The sequence below is a fragment of the Athene noctua genome, chromosome Z (assembly GCF_965140245.1).
Source record: "Athene noctua chromosome Z, bAthNoc1.hap1.1, whole genome shotgun sequence".
NCBI lineage: Eukaryota > Metazoa > Chordata > Aves > Strigiformes > Strigidae > Athene > Athene noctua.
In genome coordinates, this window is record NC_134077.1 from 65091438 (window position 1) to 65109409 (window position 17972).

The window sequence follows — 17972 nt, forward strand, 5'->3', positions numbered from 1 at the left end:
TTTGCATTCTTAATACAAAATAAGTATTAAAATTTATTAATGAAACAATAGGAAATATCTTTTCAAAAATACGTTGATGGTCAGTTAGGAACATTACAAGATAATTCACCACAGAGAAGACAGGGATTTTAGAACTAGGTGCTACCTCAACACAGATGTCAAGGATATCACACAGGATGAGTCCATAAAACCAAGTATTTCCTTTTAGGGAAATTACATTGGTCAAAAAATCCAGAAATTCCACTTGTCAAAATGTCATTAAATCTGTCTTTATTAATAATATTGCTATTTATTTTTGACTAACCATGTAACTTGAAACAATTATTAAAGAAGAAAACAATAAGCTTACTTGACAGATTACGCTTGCCTTTGGATTCTCCTACACAAACTAGAATTCCAATGCCTTCTTTGAAGCCAGCTACCCAGGAGAAAAGGGAACTAGAAGATTGGGCTAAAGTTTTAAGTCTGTTAGCTGCCAAAACTGCAATCACACCTCTTCGGAACACACGAATCAGGCCTTTGAATTTTCTTTTCTTCAGTTTTGCTTCATCTTGATTGTTTTCCTCTACATCTGAGAGAGCATGAACTAGGGTCCTAATCTCCTGGTTTACTAATTCATAAATGTTGACCTGATCTTGGAGAAGGTCTCTTTGGGAAGACAGAGCACATGATCGGCCATAGAGAGGACACAGGGCACCCGCCAGTAGTGCACAGGCTGACAGGAGAGATGAATGCTCCTCCTGAACCTGCGTTAACATATTTTTCACAGATACATTTTCAAGGGCCAATTTCTCCTGTCTTTTTTCAAGGACATAAATTTTCTCCTTGCTTTCCTCTGCTGCTACTTGGTATTCCTGGGATAAGAGGAAAAAACAAACAAAACCAGAAGAAATATTAACTAGAAGATATTTTTTAAAATAACAAAATCATTTTTACCTAGACAAAAGCTAAAAGAAGCTGGGTTTTTTTCAGATGCAAATAACACATTAAAAGGAACAAAAATTATTACTGTCTAAGTAGCTCTCTCAGCAGTTACAGAACCAGATATATGAAAATATATCGATAGTACAAGGAAAATTTGCACAGTCTTCAACTACAAATGGTCTTCAGATTTCTGACAGTCCACTAGTATTGTGATAGCACACAGAAGGTCCAACGGTATGTGGCTGTCCACTTTATGTTTATGAGTTAGCTTAACAATAAGCAACTACACACTCCAATTTCAGAAAGAACTTTGTTTTTCAAAACAGAAAAAAAAGTTAGTGTAAGAGAAGAAAAAAAGAAGGAAGACTCTGGAAGATAAACCTAGACAGATTGGCAGCAGCTGGGAAAGGGGAAGTAAAGGTGATCTCTTAATTACTTTGTAATCAACCCCCTACTTATATATTCACAGATTAATTAGGTCTCATACAGAACTGAGTTTTCAAAAGAACAGTGTAATACAGATATTATTTTGACTAGCATCATTACAGACTTTTTCAAGTTGCAGAGTATTTTTTTCTTTTCCTCTACATGCACTGAAACAGGGAAAAAGGGTGAAACCATGTAATAAAATGAAGACACTAACAAGCTAGAGAATGTCAGGACTAAGTTTAGACCATGCAGACTGGTTGCTTCTTGTACAGGAATCAAGACACTATGCTGGGACCTCAGAGACTTATACTGGCTTCTTGATGCATGAGAGTCATCTGTAATTGGAACCACCACTTGAGGCTACATTTAAACAGGATCCAGTGGTATAAGGAGATTATAAATTTTAGGCACTGTTCACAAAAAACCCACAAGCTCAAGTTAAATGCTTACGCCCCAGTTAAAATACAGACACAAAAAGCAAACACAAATGGAATGACAAGTCCGTATAATCAAGAGAGGATTATGCTAAGCTTCAGCTATCTTCTTAGAGCTATAACCAATTTTGTTAAAAATGGGGTGAGGTTATTCCTGCTAGCAGTGGACAAAAGAGAAGTAAAATGGTGTCATCCAGCCACATTCCCATGTGTTGTGGTACAGGTCCCAAGTGGTCACCAAGTGGTGAAGCAGGCACCCTAGTTGCTTCTCCCTCCTCCATTCTGCAAGCACAATAGGGGAAAAAAGTACATAAGCTATGCCTAGAATGGAAATAAAAGATTCCATGCTTCTACAGAGATGTACCCTTGCCAGTTCAGAATGTCTTTGATTAAATAAGTATTTTATTTTTTTGAAAGAGGAAAAATTCCTAGTGTTATTAAAATGCTTTCAGTGATATGAAAATACGTAACTGAAAAATTTAATTACAAAATGGAATTTACAGAACTCATATGTCACTTTACTACTCTAAAACTGAGTATGAACAGGTACAATACCTTCAGTGCTACTGCATTATTTACAGTGTTTGATTTTTATAGAAAAAAACCCTGATAGCATGACTGGAAGGAACTGAAAAGGTAAGCTGAATTTAGAAAACAACGTATGGTTTCTGGCCATCACAGGTGAAAGGCCAATATCTTGAGTAAACAAAGCATGATCCCTACAGGGCTGTTGGGCAGCAATACTAACATTCAGTGCTCTGTCTAATTAAAGTTTAAAAAAAAAAGCTTAGTGTTTTTATGCTGATGGTTATATGGTAATATGCAAAAGTGAACAAAATCTCCAACAGAAACGTACAAGTTCTGTAAGAAAATACACCTTGTTTTTACTGGCTAATAACTGCTTTTCTCTTAGCCCATGCTGTTTCTAGTGTTTTCTTCGAAGCTTAAAAGCCCAGTTTTTGCAAGGGACATAGACTTCTCTTCCTAAACATTGGCAAGCCAACTTCCTTTGGTGTTCGAGGTTTGAGGGACACCTCACTGGGTTGCAGAGCTTGGTGGATTCCAGAAATACTTAACAAAAAAACAGGTGCTACTAGCAACACTATTTTATCCTACTTCTTACTGGGTCCTTACCCTTTATTCTGGCATGAAAACAGAACTGTAAACTAGAAATATAATGACACCATGACTTCAAAAGGTTCTCCTGTATTTTAGCTGGTTTATTTTACTACATATATGCACCTATACATCTAAATAAACAACATAAACACCACTGTCCTCCATTTCCTTACTGTCTTTTAAGTACCTGGGCTAGACATGTCTATCAGAGGCATGCGGTGGGCCAGGAACAGTATAGTTACACATAACTTTTCCTTTTGCATTGATTGAACTTTTGATAAAACTGCAAGATACCACAGCCTTTAGCTAATTCACCTGCCCTGCTGTAAAAGCAAGGCTTCCAAACAAAAAAAGAAAGCCAATAAAAAAAAAAACCTTTTTTTCTCCCTAGAGGACTTTTTCCCATTTCTATTTAGCAAACCTTTTTCTGTTGATATTAACATTTTTTAAGTAGTTACAGGATTTTTCTCTTAAAACTTATTTTTGCACATCAGAACAAAACCCTTCTATTTTACATTGTTGCCACAAAAAACAGGGACAGATTAATAAATGTCTATATAATAAACAAGCAACAGCTAATAATTACAATTCAGAGGACATTTCCATGAGACTGTGCACAGTCTGAACAAAAGAAATCTGTGTGAGACTAAGGAACAGGCATAATAACATTTTCAAAATGGCACACTACCAAATCAAGAGGACCACATTCCTGCTACAAAATGTAAGGAAAAAGGGTATGCATTTTAAGCTCCACTGACTCTCAAAACATGGAGACCAAAGACAAAGAAGTACAGTATCTATAGAGTTCCTTGTTTATTGCTGAGTAAGGCCACTCTGGAAATTTCTGCCCTACAGAAAAAGTGAAACTGCTTTCTAATACATCATCCCCCTGACACAGAGTAACAGCTGTGAAGTAGTACCTTTTAACATCCACCTATCTTGGAGTCAGGGATCCTGAACAGTACTGACTGGGGACAGCAGCAGTGGCAGTAGCAGATGTCACTGCTACTAAAATCTCCAGATTTTACAACCATAAATTTAATTCTGAAAATACATAAATCTATAATGCAGTTTTAAGAAACCAAACCAATAATTTCCATGATAGATTACTCATATTGCTGTGCAGTTAGAACTCTCAGTCTTCAGTTTGCCTTCACATATGTACTAATAAGTGCAAAAATTAAAGAAGTCTCAACCCAGGAGCTCTGAAATATCTAGAAGGAATGGAACAGTGGTTGAAGACAAAGTTACAAACAATAGGATGCATTCTGTGATGTAACATTAGCTTGAGTGATTTTTTTGCTGTTCTGCACCACCTCCCCTTTCCAGGAGGAATAACACCTACAAGGGATCAGTTCACTCAATTTCTTGTAATTAACACTCAGATCCTTGGATAGAAAATACAGCAAATTGCTACAGCTTCCTTGTAGTGCTAGAATAAATGTCCTAGAGTGATGAGAACCACAATTCTACAGTGAAATACAGAATACCGGCAAATAAATTCCACTTACACTGACTATATGTTTCCTATAAAAATTAAGTAATAAAGCCTATTAAAATAATTAAATATTGCATTCTGTATCTTTATGTAAACATTGGCAGTCAGTAATATCTAAAGGATCCTTTGAAGACATTCTGTAACTTGTGGCACATTTTTCCTTGTTGCCTATACAATGAAGGCTACAACATTAGTCTGCACACCTCTGATCCACAGAGCAGTGATAGTGTAGATAAATATAGCTAACAGGCTCAAAGTGCAACAGGTAAAAGACAGTGAAGTCTTCCAAAAAACAAGCCATCTCGAGTAGGACAGCCCTAATAGCAGACATAGATGGACCTTATCTGGGGTGGATCCCAGAAAGAAAAAATCTTGATCAGGTATTTGCAGGTCCAAACTCAGTCACAAATTAGAAATCTAGAATAAATTACTGTTTTCTTTCCAGATTGATACTGAATGGTAAGGAAAGTGAACCGGAACATCGGATGGAAAAAAAAAAAAAAAAGACACAAAGTTCTGTTGAATCATCTAAATGTATACAGACATTGCATTGCTGAGATTACAACACTGCCAGTTTGTATTCCAACTTTACATAACTTGTGTTAGAAAGCACACCCAGATGTTTCCAGATGAAAGTATCTCACTTTTAGAAACACAGTAGTCCTGTACAGCACATTGACAGCTAAGTCTTTTTCAGAGGACACGCCTAACACACACTCCACAGCAGAGCCATGTTTTCAGTACATGCTCTGCCTGCTATCTACACAATTCAGCTGAGAGTACTGGCAGGTTCAGTGCCATCCCGAAGAATGGTGCAGTAGCACACAGCACCAATTCTCCGCAGTAACAGAGTTCTGAAAGAGATGACTCAGACCTTTCTTTTGTGCAGCATCCATATGAGGTAGAAATCCAAACTACATAACTACACTTTTTCTTTAGGAAGGAAAAGTAATGTTTAAAATTAAAACTAAGCTTCCTTATTTCATCATTCAATGTTGGCAATGATTTCACAGGATGAAACTACAGGATGTTAGGGTAATTTAATATAAGTCTGGATGCCACTTATTGCACTCACAGGGATGTTTTTTAGTATTGTCAATATCCAATGTGAAATGTAAATATCAAGCAAAAGATATAGACAAGATTTTAACTCATTTCCAAGAAGTCACCATAAACCTCTCTGTCTAAAGAATACTTCATAAATACGTATTTTGGAGTGCAAAGACTTCCAAGTCCAAAATCTGAGTCAAATACAGCATTCTTCTAAGGAAGTAAGTTTCACATGGCAGTCACAAATAACAAGGCATCTCTTATTTCCTCTATTCACAACACTTAAACACATGTAAGGAATGTGACTGTAAAGACAGTGAATTGTGGTTGTAGAATAGCAGTGAAAAATTTATATTGCAAGTAACTTTTCTAACAGTCAGTGACAACAGTTCTACACTTTTGAACCACCCCTCACTGTAGTATCTGTATAACAAAGTCATTTAATACTGTTGAAATCTACCACTGTAGCAGATAATTAGTTCTTAAGGTCAGAATGTATATACTAAATTTATTCCCAGGACACCACATGTTACTCTAGAGTGTCTGCAAAGCATGACACAAAAAAGTAACTGCTGCACTATATAATTCTTAAAATAAGCAATTTCAATCTTAGAGCTTTAACATTCCCCCCCAAAATCACTACCAACTCTAGACCAAATTAAGCAATTCATTTCTGGAATGTTTTAACAAAGTACTTTGTTTCTTATTATAAGTGAAGTTAATACTAGCACAGCGTTGGTTTTTTTTTAAAAAAAAGATATACTAAAATTCCCCAAACCACCTTAAAATGGTTAGGAGTTTAAACTACTGAAATAATCCATTAATATTTACAAGAAAAAAAAAATTATAAATTGACAGCACCATACCTGTGCTTTTGCACGAACCTCCCCAAGGAGACCTGAGTACTGCTGTTCCAGATACTTTTTTTGTTTCTGCCAACAGCTTTCCTGTGATTTCATCTGTTCAGCCATTTTGCTAAAAGCATCTTCCTGGCTCTGCTGAAGCTCCTTCACAGTATCAGATTTGTTCTTACAAATATATTCTAGGTGAGATATCTGTGTGACAAGCATTTACAAAGAAATTATTTTACCTCTCAAAATACCTTTTTACTTTAGTTGTACATATTAATTTAAGCACAGACTATTACAGCATGACAGATCACTTGAATCTTGCAACAAAATTGAAACGGATTTTGGAATAATGAGTTTTCCTTGGTTTCAGTTTTACCGTCCTTATACCACCTTGCAGATATTTGTTGCTGCCTTTGTTGGAAACCTGAACTAGATGTTACCTTTTTTTTTTTTTTTTTTAAACAAATTCATTAAATCTTGTGCTGCTAGATTAGTAATCCGGATTAGGATTTGCAAGTAATAATGAGTAAAGGCTCTTAATTTTAATTTTTGTTTTATTGGAAAACCAAGAAATTCCATATATTATTAAGTATTACAGTAATGTCAGGAAATTTTAGCGTACAGAATGTTTTTATGTAGTAGTAAGTAGCTCATTAGTTTATGACGTGTTTTCAACAAGCAGGAAGGGATTCACTCTGTGGTTTAACTTTGTAGCTGCCATGCAAACTAAATGGAATAATGAACCAAGCTAACAATGACCTCTAGTTATACATGCTTACATACTTTGTTACTAGAGAATATCAGACAGATACGTTCCAAACAGATCACACAAAACTGCAGGAGAAAAATTTTATTCTCAGAAGGCAAGTACAACTGAGGTTAACAATTCACTGTAACTAGCCCTGTCCCTTACTTGGGCCAGGAGCAGGTGGTCACAATTTCAGCAAATGAGAAACACCTGAAGAGCTTTTCCCTTCCTATGCCTCAAGAACAAAATGTCAGGGCAGCCAAGATCTGGAGTTGCTCTATCAGACTGCAGGACTGGCATGATCAATGGAACCAGAACATGAACTGAGATCCTAAAGAGTGGCATATGTTAGTCTGTGGAGCCAGTTTAAGTTACTTAAAAAGAGGTGTTTTCTTTCCTAAAAACAGAAATTTCTGGGGAGAAAGGCCACATAAGCTTATTCACATTAAAATAATTCAGAAAAGTACAGCTTCTGCCTTAAACAAGTATTGACATGTTTTATAAAAGTATTTTCTACTGTATTTCTGAACACAGATTTCATAATCCAAAAGTTACAATTAAACCAAAAAACCACACTGGTCTTTTTTCATATAGTACCTCTCAATCATAAACATATAATTTAAAGATGATGTTCCTGGAGTAAGTGCATTTTGTTTCTGTTTTATGCTAAAATAAAGACTTGCTTTATTAGTGTAAATGACTAAGTTCTTTGAATTGCTTCATCAGTAAGATTAATTTATTTTCTTTTAATTAGGTCCCTGTGGCTAATATTGGCTAGTACTATTAGCATGTCCTGCACAGAAAGTGGAGCTTAGAGACTTCTTACAGACTTCAGTCACATTTACATGCCCACAGCAATGGCATCAAACTGAGTTGTAGACAAGCCATAATTAATGGTATTGAATTATTAACGTCCAAATTCTTTTTGAAATAAGATGAATGTCAGTCCTTTTTAATGATACTGTGATGTGGACAAATGTCACTGAATTTAATAGAGGTAGCTGGTGCCTAAGGACACTTACCTTCTCATTAGCCCTGTTGAGGTCTAAGATCAGGGCATCAACATTCTCCTGCAAGATTGCACAAAGCTCAGACCAAGAGAATCTATCCAGGATGCCTTCTGGTTGTTTTATAAGCACACAGCCTGCTACCAAATGCTGGTATAGGCTATGAAGGAAGGTTAGCTTCTCCTGAGACAAAAAGAAAATTTAACTGCTGTATCTCAACAGTGTTAGAATCCAAAGAGATGCATTACATGTGTTGTAATGTGAGCTGCACACAACTGAAAAAACCCACAAAGTTTATTCTCAAACCTTTTCAAAATTCCTCAATTCCTTGTTAATATTTGCAGTCATACATATTAAAACCAGAGTAAGAAAACAGTTTTTGCAAGATTTATCTAATTATACAGTATATAAATAAAGCAAGCCCAATCCTGCAGTTGGTCACAACCATGATCTCACACAGATAAAAAACTGCATGTTATTAGTAGCTGCAATTTAATCATTCATGTCAAGACTTTCAGGTACATTCAAACTGTACTCACTTCCATTATCTGCAAAGCACATAGAAAATTGTCTGAATGGCTTGGTAGCATACCCTGTTTATACAGCTATCACTCTGAAGTCTTTTAAAATTTTTTTGTGTGTGGATTATGTATGACTGAATAGCTAGACAAAATAGGCCTACAGCTTCACCAGTTAAATTCCACAAGTCATGTCTCATTCATTTACACTATCAGTCAGTAGTATAATAAACTGACGCAAGTTATAAATAAACTTTAATAACGATACCATGCAACAAAAATTTCAGCCTTCATCCTTTTAGTACATATATGACACTTAGCAACTTTGATTAAGGCAACAATGGAAGGCTGTATCTCAAAAGCCACAAGAAACGGAGCCTTTATTCTAAGTCAGTAAACCATTGCCAAGGTTCCCATTGTTTTCCAGAGGCCTTGGATGAGGCTCCACGTTAAGAAATCAGGGATGACCAAGATGGGGAACTATGTTTTTTTCCAAGCCCTCTCCATTATACTTAGGTGCATTTTCTCACAATTATTTCACGGTATTTTAGGCAATAAAAAAGTTGTTTAGTTTAGTTTGTTTCTAGCAGATCTCCTAATTCCCTGAAGAAAAATCTGGTGTGCCACCATCATTACATTTTTCCTTGGACTGTGATACACCAAGGATGATAATTATACATTTGGCATGAAAAAAGGGGTCCCAAGACTCAAAATCAATTCACACACTGAATGCAACCACAGTGTTGTAGACATGCTGACTTTACAATATAGCCAAGCTTCTAGTTTCTTTCACTTTAATCATTATCTGATGTGTGTAACAATTCCAGCTGCTTCATGTGGACACTATTTAAATACCAGACTGTAAAAGAGGTGGAAAGAATGTTTCCTTTTTACTCAGTTGGCATCCATGTCCAAATTTGTGGAAGTAATAAGCTCAGTATGCACGACAACTATGATAAAGAGTATCATTGCTCTTGCTAGTACAAAACTGCTTTGCTGGGGGAAAAAAGTAACAAAATTAACATCTGTAAACAAATATAAGGGAAGATATAGTAGTTCTGAAATAAAACTCTGTCCATCGGTTCTCACATATAGCACACCACAATGAGTTAACAGGTCACAGATAAGAATTTCTAGGTTTTGAGGCACACAGACTAATCTACCTCAATTCCACATTTTCTATCAATTGCCATGCGAATCAGTACTTAACAACACATGATACTATTGTATGTTCCAATTGTAAAACATTTTTATTAATTTTCAATTTGAAAGAAAGAAATAATTGTTCATCAGGTGTAGCTCTTTAAATAAACTCAGCTGTTCAAAAATTCAAAATACTGGAAGGGTTAAGCTATTACTTCTGATATACAAGGAAGGAGAACTAATATGTCCTGAAATCTTGCAGATATTAAATACATATTTCAAAATTCATATCTTAAAATCATATTTTGGGGATAAATCTGTTAAGACTAAGAGTAACCATCTGATGTATGTAAATGTATAAAGTTGAGATTAAATAAAGACTATCTTTGACAGTCATCTTGTCTCTGGTAATACCTCCATATCCTTCTGGTAAGCCCTGGTAAGCTTCTGGATTTCATTTTCAGATTCCGTGGCACGTACTTTCTCCTTCTCCCAACATTGCCGTACATTCTGTAGTTCCATTTTTAAAGTGCCTATTAAAGTCCCTCTGTCTGCACACTTAGTGTGCAGATCATTTAACTCTTTATTGGCATCAGCCAGGTTATCCCGAGCTTCCTGCAGAACAGAGGAACAGAACAGAAAGGCTGGTAAGATTTTACCCTATAAAATGTTACCTTAGTCCAGTGCTCACCATCTGAAGAAATAAACAGTCATGTAGCCACATGCGTTCAGAAGACTCCAGGCTAAGCTGACTGTATTCTCAATAACAGAATATCAAAATTGACAATAGTCCTTCTCCACAGCTTGTAACTTGTTGCCATCTAAAAGCCATCTGAGAGTTAAAAGCTCCATGAAGCAGTGACATTTGGAATCCCCCCTATCCCCACAACCGAGATGCAGAACACATGGATGCAAGTTATCTTCTGCAGTTTGGACAGCTCTCAGAGCTAGTGAAAAGATACATTACTTTCGTAAGTGAATCTCTGGTCCATTACAGCTGAGTCGGTAGGCAACACAGACAACTGTTGTTACCCACTGTATCCTTCATCTGCATGATAAAATAACATAAGGACTCTTTTTGGAGGTTTAACCATGGGAAGAAACTAATAATCAGAAATGGTCATAAATACAATCATGTTACCAGTACCAAATCTCACAAGCTAAACAAAGAACTTAATAGAGCACCCCCTTTCAGCCAAAAGCCTGCTGAAATGGATTGGACAGATACACGTGCCTTCCTCTCCTACAAGCACTGGACTTCCACCACTGCTAAAGTTTAACAAAGGTCAAACTGAAAGCACTGTTTCTCATAAATCATAGCTGCTTATACAGGACATATAATAGGAGATATACTCCCAAACCCATCAGATGACGATTTTTATTCTTCATAATAGGAAATATACTCCCAAATTCATCAATGACAACTTCTATTCTTCCGAATGAAAATATTAAAGTATTAAAGCAACATTAAATTTTTAACCCAAATGTTTTCATACTAGAACTAGTTTTCACTCACATATACAATTTTATTTCCAAAAATGTAAAGAGATCAAAAACTGATATAATGTACAAAACCCATCACTATCTGTGTGTAGCAATCTCAGTTCTTGCATGAAGAATACAAGTATCTGTTGCAAGGGGTTGCAAAAATTTTAGGTGCTTTACAAAGGTGCTACAACAGAAGCAGAAGTCTTAAGTCTTCTGAGCATAAATTCATAAAGAAAGTTCAGATCAGGTGACAGATCATATGCAAGTGTCAATATGAAAATTTAGTGAGGGTTGCAGAAGTATCTGTGACTAAACCAAAGTGATAAAGCAGCATACCCCCAGGAAAAGAATCTACAATGCACTGGGAGCAGAGATGTTCTATTTTGTCAGTAATACAATACACTGCCAGTTGGGAGATTACGTTTAACCATGACCTCAAGACTTCGTCACTCCCTTGGCCACTGATGTAACCAGACCGGACACTACAAAGTGGTGTGCCAGCCATGAAGAGAGATCAAAAAAAACTTTTGTTCAGAAACTAAAGAAAAGAGTTCTCAAGTTTTCTCAGTTCCCAGGGAGATGTTATTCTAAGAAATTTAGGGCTGCACGTTGTACAACTGTTAAGGATGATCTGATGCTTCATACATGCATTAACTTGTCTGATAAACATGAACAAAAAAAAATTAACAGAAGGACATCTTAAAATATGCTTTCATATGAACAGAAGTAATTAAATTATCTTCCTGAGAAAAACAGTTAAAAGAATTACTGATGCTGATTTCAATATAAAACAATACTTTGCAAATTGAAAATTCTCTTATTTCGAAAGTGCAATCATTGAAATAATCAGTTATGTAGTCTAAGGTGGTAACTAGAATAAAGCAGCGTGGCTTCACACCAGCTTGCAAGGTAAACTAGTCTGTTCAACAGAATACAATGATACAGAGACTTATTCTGATAAGAAAATAAAGATACCTTAAATCCAGAAACACATTTTTTGCAGAACTTCCAAATTTTATGTTAAGTTCATGAAACCATACCTTAAGGTCTTGACTTAAAACACACATTTTCTCTTTGGATATCTCAAGTTCTTTGGTCATCTTTTCACACAAAGCCTTCATTTTCCCAAGCTGTGTAAAATACAGAGGTCAAACAGGCTTTTACAGAAAAGTTACATAATTGCTTGAATATAAAGGAAGAATTTTGTAATTAAATGTAAAAAAAAAAATCAGTTTCAATTCCCTCGACAATATTTATAAACCATACAATCTAAATAACGTGCCATTACAAAAGAAATAACTATTTTATAATGACTTAAAATAAATAGCAGTGGCAGAATCCCAAATGAAGTCCACTATTAACTTTCCCACTAACTGTCAAAATATCTGACAAAAACACGGACTTTGAAATGCATTTGAAAATTTAATAAATTCAGATTATGATCTGGGGAGTGGTTTATGAAAACAAGTTTTCAAAGACAGTGGCCATTTGTGGAAATTGTCCAGCTACAAGCAATGGTCTCTACTTTTTACTGAGTGCTGGATAGTACGCACATACCCATAAAAAGCAGTAATGTTCCTGAGAGGCATGGTGACTACTGAACTGTTTGTGGTGTTACAAGCAACCACCTTAGGGGTAGCTCATAACCATAATGTATACGAGCTTCACTTTCCACTTCAGAAAAGATAATCACTATAACCCATATCTTTGGTTACCTGATAATCAGGTTACCAACACAGATGTCTGAAAGAAAGCTTCGAATAGAGGTGTATTATAGTGCAGGTCACTGCCGGCACATAAGTATTAAGGAGCAACTCAGAAGTAAAATATCCCATTTACAAAATTTACAGATTGCTTTAGAAATTTTTGTTTGACCTCAAATCAGGACATTTGACCTCAAACCTGGCAGAACCCTTATAAATAATTATAGTAGATTACAAAGATAAAAGACTGGAATATTTCCAGACTTTTTGTTAGTTTACTAGCCTTTGCTCTTCTCCCATAAAATATTCTAGTCTCTGCACTATACAGAAAGTCAAAAGCTTATTATTTGTCAAAACCAAAACACTTATACACCTTTCAGTCACACAAATGAACTAGATTGTTTAATCTAATGTTTAACACTCTAAATTAAAGCTGATACATGACAAGCTTACCACAGTCGTTCATATATACATACAGGTGCACACATATATTAGTAACTGTCAGTATGTGGGGTCTTGTTGAAAATCTCTTCATAGAAAAAACACTAAATAATTACTCAAAACTAAACCCTTATTACTGTGTATTAAAACATCCTGGTTTTATTGCATAGTGCCCTTCATAGTCCCTTTGTGCATTATTGTATTATTAAAAAGTTTTATTACTAAACATATTTAATATATTAAAAGCCAAAAGCAGCATTATCTACAGGGGCGGGGGTAATCAAGAAGGACAGAGCACTGCCCTTTCTGTGCACCATGAAGGTGCTCAGTGATCTCTGGCTCCATACGACAACTTCAGGGTCAGTCACACACAGTCCTACTGGGAAGTCTTGTGGCAGGTCATCTGTTGGTCCTGCTCTGCTTGCGATTTATTTTCCTTGACAGTTCATTCTTCTTTCTGTCAGAATACTCTCTTTGCTTTCTTAGCAGCCACCCCCTTGGTCTCCCCACTGCTGTCTCTGGCACAGTTTCACAACAAAGCACATCACTAAGCCAAAGCCTGCTGAGTCGACTTTTCAACTGTGCTGCCTGTCATGTGACATTCCTCCTCCCAAATAACAATTCGCTGTGGGTAATATGTTCCTAGTTACTCTGCAGCTTCCAGACTTGGGTCTCAGAAGGGTTTCATAATGACTATACACATTGGTTCTCTTATCTCACTGGGAGAGACCTAACAGTGCTTGCTGTTTACAGAAGTATAATTGTTTCCATGGTCGCTTATTTTTGCGCCTGTTGAACAAACTCAAAGGTCTTGCAGGAGACCATTCTCTTCCCAATAAAAGGGGCAAAGCCAATATACTTCTCTTTTGGTTTGGGGGGGGGGGGGGGGGGGGGGGGGGGGTTGGTTTTGGTTTTTTAAACATTGTGACTAGCTAGAATATGCATTTGTCAAAACAAAAGACAACATCTAGAAATGAAAAAACAGCATTGGCACTTTTACAATCTTATCACACCTTGCCTTTCTGTATTTGCCAATTTTATCCAAAGAAAAGCTAATTATAAGTTTGTACAGAAAGCTTTAACAGTGCAGTTAACTCCCCTCTACAGCCTTTAAAGCCACACATTTATAAAACATTTACACCCAAGAGGATTAAATTAATCACATTAGCAATACAAGTGAAGAAACAAATGAAAGATTATGACTTTTCAGTCAGTGAAATAAAATGCCAGTAGGACTGCATGGAAAACATTTTATTTTTTCAAGGGTAAGACAAAATTGAAGTATTTCCATTATTGTCTTTGATAAAATATTATCACAGTCCTATTTTACTTGAAAAGGCCTCAAAATAGCACCAAAAGAGACTTTATTATAAACACACTCATCTCAATATTATGCCACTTTAAATGCACATGGGCATGAACATTTACATAACTCATACCAATGACTGTTGAGGTTCAAGTGCTGCACATTTCAGAATACTGTGGTATACCGTGTCTAACTTAAATCATCACCTTTTAACTGAAATCCTAGATATGAATGGCTCGTTTTCCTGAAAGTTTCTTGAAAACAATAACCCCAACAGATTTAATAAGAAAACAAAACCAAATTAAACTAAAAAGAAAAAAAAGAAAAACCTCTTCTCCCTGTCCCCTCAAATGTAAGTGAAACTTCACTGTAGGGCAAGCTTAGAGAAATAGTAGTGACAGAGATTGTTTCTTTAGCTATACGTGAAGCTGCCAACTCAACACTCCCACTCTTCTGACCTTTTTTACAAGCAAAGCGTATGTACTGCTGAAGGCCGAAGGCAATACATATAGAGCCAAACAGTGCAAGTGTTACCTCATTAGATATATCTTCCAGCTTGTTCTGGTAAGCTGTCAAGGTACACCTCAAAGTCTCAAGGACAGAGAGGCTCAGAGGTTTATCTTTGTCCTTAAAAGTGCCTGAAGAAAAATACAGAATGAAAATTAAGCCTTAAAGCCACAGAGAGAAAACTACTCACTCTGGATGAGAGGTATTAAAATTAGTTAGGGCTTCAGTGACAATACAAAACACTGAACAGCAGCCTTGTTTGCCACAAGAGATGCAGCTGAAGAGCTATACTTTCACAGTAAATACAGCTGAAAGACATTTGTATAAAAGCTTTAATACAAGATACAGAACTGTACATTCTGGATTACATTTCTACCTAACACATTTGGTATGCAGTCTTGCATATAATTTCTACTGTGGTGAAGTCTGTGTCATTCAGTCAGACCAGCCAACTTCAAAACCACACAATAACACACTTTGAAAAACATGTTGCCTGAAAGTTAAGTATGTTACACTTATGACATTATTTTGCTGTTGTGACTAAGCATGCATATTATAATATAGTACTTCATTTACTCCAAGCTTTACCAAGCCAAAGATCACATGACTATGTTATGCTTGGAGAGGTCTTAAAAACCTTTTAAATGATCTTGAATTTCATTCCAAAGGAAATAATAAAAAAAATTTATTATCTGTCTGCAGAGCCCTACATAACGTTTCAATTATAAATCTTAAAGCTGATATATCCATTATATACACGCTGCACTTTTTTATTAAACCTTTAGACAGAGACTTCTGATCTGGTTGCCTTAATTAGGGACATATGAACAAGTCTGTGCATTCCAAAGCCTGTAGTACAATGTACTAAGAAAGCAAAACAATACTGTATTGATCAAGAGGTCACAAGATGTCAGCTGATATTAAATTTCCAAGAACAAACTATTAATTTTTTTCTGGTGTTACAGCAAAATAAAGATTATTGACAAATTCTTCTTGTCAGTATTATTTATATTAGAATGTAGCATTTATAAACTTATTTTGTAACAAATTATAGTTATCATCTTTTCCACAAGTCTTAACATGTTCTATAAGCAAAACTAACTTTACCAACACTAACAGCATCCTTATTTTGCAAAAGAAGTGAAAAAATATGTGGCATTTGAACTCCAGACAGGCTAAACAACCATATCTCCCAGCAGAACTACATGACGACACAGGTATTTATCACCTCTGGAAGGTCAGTGTCACTAAGCAATATACCTAGGGTGGCTCAAAGTCAAATCAGATGCTAAACTCTAAGCCTTTCCGTTGGCTCTCCATAAAACTTTGTAAGGTAGAGGGAGTGCATTTACACACCTGCAGGCTGGGTTTCTTAAGAATCCTATGGTTACTGTTATCTAATAAGCATGATAGTCTACTCTAAGCATTTTACAAAAATGTTAAGTTTGTCCGTCCTGTAGGCCATATAATGCACCAATGGTAGTCAGTGGCAAACTTACACATATGCACAAGTCTGAAAGTATAGCCAACAGGTGTTCTGAAAATTTTTTCAATTAATTAGCCTCTTCTCTCCAAACCCTTCGATAATACCAGAAAGCACAGAGTAATACTCAGATTGGACACTAACTTTTCACTTTGACTTCTCAGCCAAGTGTTACTGTACAAGTCACATCTAGTCAAACCCATGCAAGTTTGTAAGATTTCTTTCAGTAACAGGCACAAAATATGCTCTACAGCATGCAAGAGAATTTAAAAAGAATACATGTCCCTGTGACAGACTTCTGCTCTGTTCTATCAGCAGTCGTAATCCAGGGGACACCTATTTATTTACCACAGTTTCTAAAGGTCTACAGAGTCAGGGAAAAGTAAAATCTTCTTAATGACGCTTCAGTGCCCTTAACCAAACCTCTGAGTCCTAGTAATGTCCCAGATAGCAGTGTTACACTTTGGATCAACCCAAGGAAGAAGAATTCATAAAATCTCACCTTTTGTGAGAAGTTTAGATTACACATTTAAGAAAGAGACTAGTAACACCTTACTAAAATTTTTACACTTAACCACAGTTATAGTTAAGGATGCACAGGACTCCTCAATTACAAGAGACTTCTCACTACTACCCATTGGAGGAACATTTTGCAGTGATCTTTTTCCACAATAAAAATTAAGTACTATTCTTCCATACTTCTATCTCTAGAGAGGTTGTAACTCACAATTTTCATTCAGTTTAAAATAATAACTATTAAGTCAATCTACAGGTTTTCATCAAACCATCTTATGTATCTTCATTTCTAAAGTCCTAATCTGCAATGCTGTCACTGAAACATGACTCAGAACTATCTTAATTTACATCATGTTTCCCGAAATCAGACTTCTGCTAGTAAACTTTCCATGCTGGCATTCTATGCTTTTGCTGCAACCCTGTTGTCTAGGCTGCGCAGTCTGCTAAGAGAAATACTAGATTCCACCTTACTGCGTTAGCTGAAAACAAGCCTATGTCTTTAATACTGGCCAAATGTTGTCTGTCTTCATACAGCTATGCAGGAGACATGCAACATAATCCAAATCGCACTTCTGCTGGAGAGGCCCTACTTCAGAAAAGAGGGGGAAAAAAAACCCAACACAATACTTGAAGCATTCGCCCAGTGTCACCTAAGAGTCTGAGGAAGAATTTTGGGAAAATGCCAGGTTCAACAGCAGTCCGATAAGAGGCATACAAGTGAGTAAACTCTTAAACCTGCTGCTTCAGATTTTCTACTAACAGTACTGGCCTGGTTAGGATAGAGTTAATTTTCTTCATAGCAGCTCA

At 36.1% G+C, this 17972-nt stretch overlaps 1 protein-coding gene across 6 annotated transcripts in view; it reads right to left on the bottom strand.

Moving 5' to 3' along the window:
- Positions 1-17972, bottom strand: part of CCDC171 (coiled-coil domain containing 171) — a 148034-nt gene that overhangs the window by 82451 nt on the left and 47611 nt on the right. For all 6 annotated transcript variants that reach the window (XM_074933256.1, XM_074933252.1, XM_074933253.1 and 3 more), the window contains 6 exons: positions 15194-15297; positions 12250-12339; positions 10136-10336; positions 8076-8243; positions 6321-6509; positions 350-854 (listed from right to left, as the gene is read on the bottom strand). In XM_074933256.1, coding sequence (XP_074789357.1) covers positions 350-854; positions 6321-6509; positions 8076-8243; positions 10136-10336; positions 12250-12339; positions 15194-15297 — 1257 coding nt within the window. The remainder of the gene's footprint in view (positions 1-349; positions 855-6320; positions 6510-8075; positions 8244-10135; positions 10337-12249; positions 12340-15193; positions 15298-17972) is intronic.